This window comes from Cibotium barometz, chromosome 27 (assembly GCF_041138505.1).
Source record: "Cibotium barometz isolate CiBa-2024 chromosome 27, ASM4113850v1, whole genome shotgun sequence".
Lineage (NCBI taxonomy): Eukaryota > Viridiplantae > Streptophyta > Polypodiopsida > Cyatheales > Cibotiaceae > Cibotium > Cibotium barometz.
The window spans coordinates 9099951-9106211 of NC_141072.1; the positions used below are offsets into that span (position 1 = coordinate 9099951).

Consider the following 6261-nt stretch of genomic DNA (forward strand, 5'->3'; position numbering starts at 1 on the left):
AGATTGAGGTCGATTAGGCCACTGTGGGTGCTTGGTGTGCCTCATGTTTGCCGTCATGGCAATGTGCATGCCACATGGACATGGCTGACCTCTGATTTGGCAGTCTTGATATATTATTTTAGGGCATTAGCAGGCTCTGGAATGCACAGAAGATGGCTCACGAGGCTGGACAGCAGTCGGCAACATTTATTAGAATTTTATGTGAAGTTTTGGCGTTTATTGCTATGAATTTCTAATTAGAGGACAAGCTACTGGCTGACAGCATGAATTATGGCCAACTTGCATCCATGGAGCCTATATAAGAAATGCCAAGCTTTTGTATCATTTATCCCATTCCTATCTTGAGATTTGATCATAGACTAGGACTTTTGAGTCAAGACAACCTTTTTGGGTGTGCCCATGGCCAACAGCTTTGTATGTACATACATATATACTTTTGGTATTGATAATATACTGTAGGTTTACGTGAAAACTCTGAGTTTTTCTCTCTTCTCTCCATTGCTTCTACATGGCTGCATTTATTTGTTCCAAGGAAAGATATTCAGGGCTGGAAGAAGACACAAAGCTTCCCCGCATGTAACGTGTGCTTGGTGGTAGAATTAAAGGTTGCTTCTTGCAAGATCTTGCCTATCAATGGCTGTAACTGCAAATTGGCTAGTGATGATTGGGCGGTGATAAAGGCTCCTCAAGAACTTGGCAGAGTGGCTAAAAGTAACACTGCTTGAAGCAATTCAGGTATGACCAATCCTGAGATTGTATCATTGTGGTGTTATCCGGGAGAGTCTGACAATCCTCAAGAAATTGACCCACAGATCGACTCTGTCAAGTTGGTATTAATGAAGCGCTTCACAAGTGTAACCTGAGACCCTGAATCAGTGTGCTCATAGGTATTGCAGAGGAAATCCCAAACGCCTTTAAAGGTAGTGAGGATACGCACTAATTGTACCTAGCACTTCATGCGGGCTGCAATATCTCGTTTTTGCCAATTTGCAGCCACGCCAAACAAGGTATAGTTTGAGACAACAAGTTTTTCGACTTGGTAGGTGCACGAGGAGGTATGATTGACCACAAGTACAAGAAGTTGAGGGTTAGGGTTAGAGAGATTAAGATTACCAACACCTTGAGGAGGTGTTGGTAATCCTAATCCCGCTAACCCTTGAGGAGGTGTTTGTTATTAAGACTTTACTTTAACAAGCTTGCTTCACTAATTCCGTTTGTTCTGTTGGGCATGTACCTATATGCATGAAGCCTTCTTTTGATCTCATAAGCATGGCGCTTGTCTAAGGCCTGACCACGACATGTTCTTCTGACCAGCAGAGCTAACACAGCCATATCACATACTCCAAGCAGAGTCATGGAACAACTCTATGAAAGGTTGCAGTACAACAAACATATGTGCCAAAGATCAAGTAGATATAACACCTCCATTGAGAGTCATTAAGGGGACATAAATTGGCAGCCTGTTTTGAAATTACAGTGGCAACGACCACATGATTGCATAAGAGGAGCCATTTTGGCAGCCTGTTATAGCCACAATCCATTAAGATTAGCCTATAATACAATATTAACACCAAGCTGGAAAGGTGGTCTTCAAGAATCTCATTTCTCTCTTCAATTGGGTAAAAAAATTGCCGCTAGGGACTGGGAAATAAATACAGGGAGACTCTCTACAAGGACTAGGGCTAAATACACTGAACCCTGACGTCGAAAGACTCGTGGACATATGTGGATGCATTGATTCTCTTAAAATGTTTGTAAAGGTTCGTGTGACCTCTTGGTGAGCTTTCTTGACAGCAGTTCTAAAATTTGCCATGTGGCATCACCAGTTGTGAGGGGATCCATATACAACAATGCTTGCCTGTACTCTTTATTCCATAGATTTTCCTGTATGGTGCTAAGATTAGTGTGAGATACCTTATCCAGAATTTTGCCCAACCTACTGACATCTTTCTCTGGCACAGTGAGTGAAATCTGATCCCAGTTAATGATGTGTGAATATGGAAGGGCAATTTTATCTGCAATTATCACTGGAACACAGCCATAAATGACTGATTCCACTATACGAGGACTCCATGGTGCCCAGCCAAGGGGGCAGAGGCAAAACACAGACCGACGGATTTCTGACTGGTAATCTGGGGAACGCGTCCTCTTAATAAAGAACCTGCGATTCCTTCGAAACTTTTGCCAAATCGTTGAACGGACACCCCTGACAACACATCATAGAGATGAGATGAGAATGTGGAGCAACACAATCAAGGTAACTAACAATCCACGAGAAAAACATCTTTACCAGCACACGCAGAGCGGCATGCCACCTACCTGCTGTAGATTCGACCACTGACATTTTTAGGGCGTATCTCCATTTTGCCCCTGAAAAAGGTCCAGATATCCCGGTGCTGTAGCTCCGGAAGCCAGGCTAGCTTGCCAGAAGGGGGTTGCACAAATGGAGGGATCTGTAAGCGGTTGTCTGCTTGGCATGCATGCTTATCTGTTCGTCCAAAGGTTTGTAAAATTACAGATTTGCGAAGAAAGCTTGGGATCCCAGCAGCCACCGCAAGGTCCTCCTGCATCAGAAAAGTCATTCCAGTCAGCAACCCACTCTCCTCATCAGTAACATTAACCCCCTCTTGGAATTATCATTGCTTAGCAAAATGCTACATCCCTTACCATGGTGTGAAAGCAAGGTCCATAATCATGTGTCGCAACAAACACATGGTCATCTCCTCTGCTGCGATTCCAGTATGGCATCTCATGGGAAACAAGCTTCACAGCTGACCCTAAAAGAGCACGAGCATGACCTAGTGATGGGAAGCCAGATGTCGTGCTGAAGTTGCACGATACATACACTGGCATGAAGAAGAAGTCAGCCTCTAACGGCTGCAAAGTCCTGACAGGACTGTGAAGCAGTCGCTGATGGATAGCGACTTCTGCAGCAAAAAGATGGTTGGAGCATCGTTCGTCCTTCAACCAGTCCTCGTTGAAGGTGGAAGGTAAATCATAAATGAAGATCTTCATGTCATTGGACAAGCCCAAAGGATTAGTATAACCTGCCAAGAGACAGGAAATATTGTTTAATTTCAACCTTACCACAACTCCAGTCAGAGCAAGAAAAGCTAGAATCTCAAAGCTGTGACGTGCTCTTCTGCATATCCATCACTTCTTTATCTCAATGTACCCATGAATTCCATGGCAAAAAAGGGCAATTGAAGTTTCTAATGTGTAGAAATCATGCCATGACTATGCATAGTCGTGCTAAAGCACTCAATCTCATGCAAACACATGATTGATTGAGAAAAACATCATCAAAGGGTGAAGGACTGCATCCATACCATTGTTCTTTGCGGTTGAGTTATCCTCCTCACAAAGAATTGAATAATCTCTGCGAATGTCCTTTAGTCCACCTGTGGGCCTGGCATACTGAATTCTCTCTTCTTTGAGTTCTAAGGTAGTAGCCCTGAGACGCCTGGCATAGAGAGAGGTTGAGTCTAAATTCGTGGTGGCCGTGATGGTGAGTGAGCTTCCAACTTCTAGCACAGGTGGAATGAGTTGCACTGCCTTCCTGTCTGAGAAGAGGGGTAGCCAACCAGGTCTGAGCATAATTATAAACAAGACAAGGAGGGAGAAGCAGAGCAGGCCTCCTTGGGCATACTGCCGCCATAATCGGCTGTGTGTTCTGTCTGCTAACCACCCCCCTCCTCCTCTCACATGCTTGCTGCAAGCCTTGCATTTAGAGGTTGACTCCAACGCCACTGCCATCACATGCCTGTCTTTGAGGAGGCCCCCTCGCAGGTTCCTCTCCGTGCTGCCCCGCATCTTAACCACCAAACGATATGATTTGCTCAGATTCTGTTTCTCGGATGTATGCAAACTTGACAGTTTTCGTTTTCCCCTCTTTCGAACCGCGATGCAGCCACAGAGAAACGAAGGGAGGAAGCATGAATGAAGTAGGCTGTGTGTATCAATTTAGAAGTTTTTGGCCCATGGCCACGAGCCCACACAGTAACAGGGAACTTTGTCGGGGCGGGGGGGAGAGAGAGAGAGAGAAAGAGAGAGAGCGCGAGGGAGAGAGAGCGAGCTTGTAAGGTGGCAGTTATGCGGGATGAAATTCTGCCGCACACTGCATGAAGCTTCTTACCACCACACACGAAATGCTGGGAGAAGCTAAAACGACACAGAGAAAGCAGAAGAAACGACCTTCTGCCCCCCTTACTCCGCAGAAAGACAACGCAGGGACAGAGAAATTCGGTAAACAATCAGCACAGAAATTGAAGAAGACAAAGCAGCAAAACGGTTATAGAAGACTGACTAATCCCTGCTTTTTTTCTCAACGAAATGCTTCCATCGCCATAGATAGAAAATGATGAAACGCGTAAACTTTGCCGTGTACGTCTCCAATGACCCTCACCGTTGAGGAGACGGCGGGCCTGAATCTTAACAGATATAGCATGAACAGGAAGGAGAGGGGATGAGGCAGGCAGATAGCAACAAGCTTGAAATTGGCAACCGAAATGGCTTTGCAGATGATGACTGCAGACGGACGTGTTCAGAAAGGGAAGAAGGAGGTAGAAAGCCAACGGCAGGACGAAGCTTACGAGAGAGAAGCGGCAGAGAGAGAGAGAGAGAGAGAGAGAGCGCTCAGAAGGATACCAAATCGTCCTCCTATGTCGTACCTGTTGTTACTGGACTTGGACTTAATGGCGACCTATTCAACGTGGTTACGTAGAGACGGAGACAATGACGGAAACCTCCGGCGCCATCACATGATCTCGCCAGGGGGGGGGGGGGGGGGGGGGGTTAACGCTGCAAGGTGGTCGGAGTGAAAGCTTATGGACGAATAACGTCCGTCCGATACACGGCAACGAAATGGTTTCCGAATCCCCCTTGAATAGGAGAAGAAGCCCTCGCCTTGTTATTTTCATAATTTCTTTCCAACGAAATAATGTGATTTTTCCGCCCTGGCTTCTCCCCCACTAAAACAAGATCTCGCCACGTCGTGGCGCCCCGCTTGACATTCCGTCACGTGCAATATGCCAGATCATCAATGCTAGCTACACACAAACCTGTGACCTCACCAACAAATTTTGCCACGTCACACCCTTCTCCATCTCAGCTCTATTCGTAATCATTGCGGGCCCTTTCTCTGCAGTGCGGGCCACCTGTATCCGAGCTGGCCACCTCAAACTTTGTGCCACATCACCCATTTTGTTTTCCAAGAAAATTTCGAAGCCCTCAACTTGCCAGCTCAGCAGGCTTGGCTGGCATCCAGCACGGCCTAGGCCCTAGTTATCACTAACCTGTCACGTCCAAGAGTGGTGCAACTGGCATTTCAGTGCAGGTACGTTTTTCTGAAAAAATGCATTTTTTTTCCTCATCTTAAACCATCAAAGTAGAAAGAAGTATTTTTTTCCCTAATTTATGAATCAAGACAATGATACTGCTTGGGAAAAAAAAATGTATTCCTAACCAATCAAAATAAATTTAATATTCATTAGAGAAATCTGATAAATATGTAAAGTTGTTTCTAATAGAAAAGCAATGCCAAATTTCAACTAAAATTCAGCCCACAAAATCACACTTCCATGTGTTTAATTGTATTTTATCAGATTTGAAACTCACACGTGCGAGATTAGTGCCCCTATCATGTATGTCAACCGTATTACTAAACAATTACTGTTGAAATCATCTGGAATCTCATGCTTCTAAATCTCGAGAAAGCACAGCCAAAAAGCTGTACTAGGCTCACCCGTGGAAGGCCATTGTTTAGGGTTTCCAAGGCCCAAGTAAAATGGCTTCTCACAAAAGTTATCCAAAGGGAATTTTTTCCAGATTTTGCAAATATATCCAGCATGTGACACTAAATTCAAAGGTTGAAAATGGTTTAATTAAGTTAGTCCTTTCGGAGGCTAGTATAATGCATGCACATTGCAGCTTAATTAAAGACAGGTTTGGTTGCCAAGGCGGATGCAGTGTCCAATCGTGCGAATGGATTCCGGGACAGAGAGGGCCAGCCAAGCGTGGAATACAGAGCCATGTGAGAGAGGGACTCAAAAGCCAATGCATATTAATATATTATATACTATCTTAGTAGAAGAGGAATAGAGTATAGAGGAAAATCATGGCAGAAAGGGAAGGGTGTGAGGGGAAGACCACCCATGTCATCATAAACTACAATAATGGTCGCTGCCTTTAAAACAGTACCACATGCCCCTCTGGCGCTATGGCAGACAAAGGGGCAGTGGTTACTGGTAGGCAGATAGTTGA

The 6261-nt window shown here is 45.0% G+C and overlaps 1 protein-coding gene across 1 annotated transcript; it reads right to left on the reverse strand.

Annotated features, from left to right (window-relative positions):
- Positions 1–1427: 1427 nt before the first annotated feature.
- On the reverse strand, positions 1428–5218 carry LOC147623048 (putative glucuronoxylan glucuronosyltransferase IRX7). The gene is made up of 4 exons (XM_086821078.1): positions 3330–5218; positions 2668–3047; positions 2320–2564; positions 1428–2206 (listed from the first exon to the last, which is right to left on the reverse strand). The coding sequence occupies exons 1-4, from the start codon at positions 3811–3813 to the stop codon at positions 1744–1746; spliced, it is 1572 nt and encodes a 523-aa protein (XP_086677204.1). The 5' UTR covers positions 3814–5218; the 3' UTR covers positions 1428–1743.
- Between the last annotated feature and the right edge of the window lie 1043 nt (positions 5219–6261).

Excerpts from the sequence above, each read along its gene's own strand:
- LOC147623048 (XM_086821078.1), bottom strand. The coding sequence starts at position 3,813 with ATGCGGGGCAGCACGGAGAGGAACCTGCGAGGGGGCCTCCTCAAAGAC. Across the intron at positions 2,565-2,667 it reads GACCTTGCTTTCACACCATG|GAGGACCTTGCGGTGGCTGC; the intron begins GTAAGGGATGTA and ends TTTCTGATGCAG. Across the intron at positions 2,207-2,319 it reads AGTGGTCGAATCTACAGCAG|GGGTGTCCGTTCAACGATTT; the intron begins GTAGGTGGCATG and ends ATGTGTTGTCAG.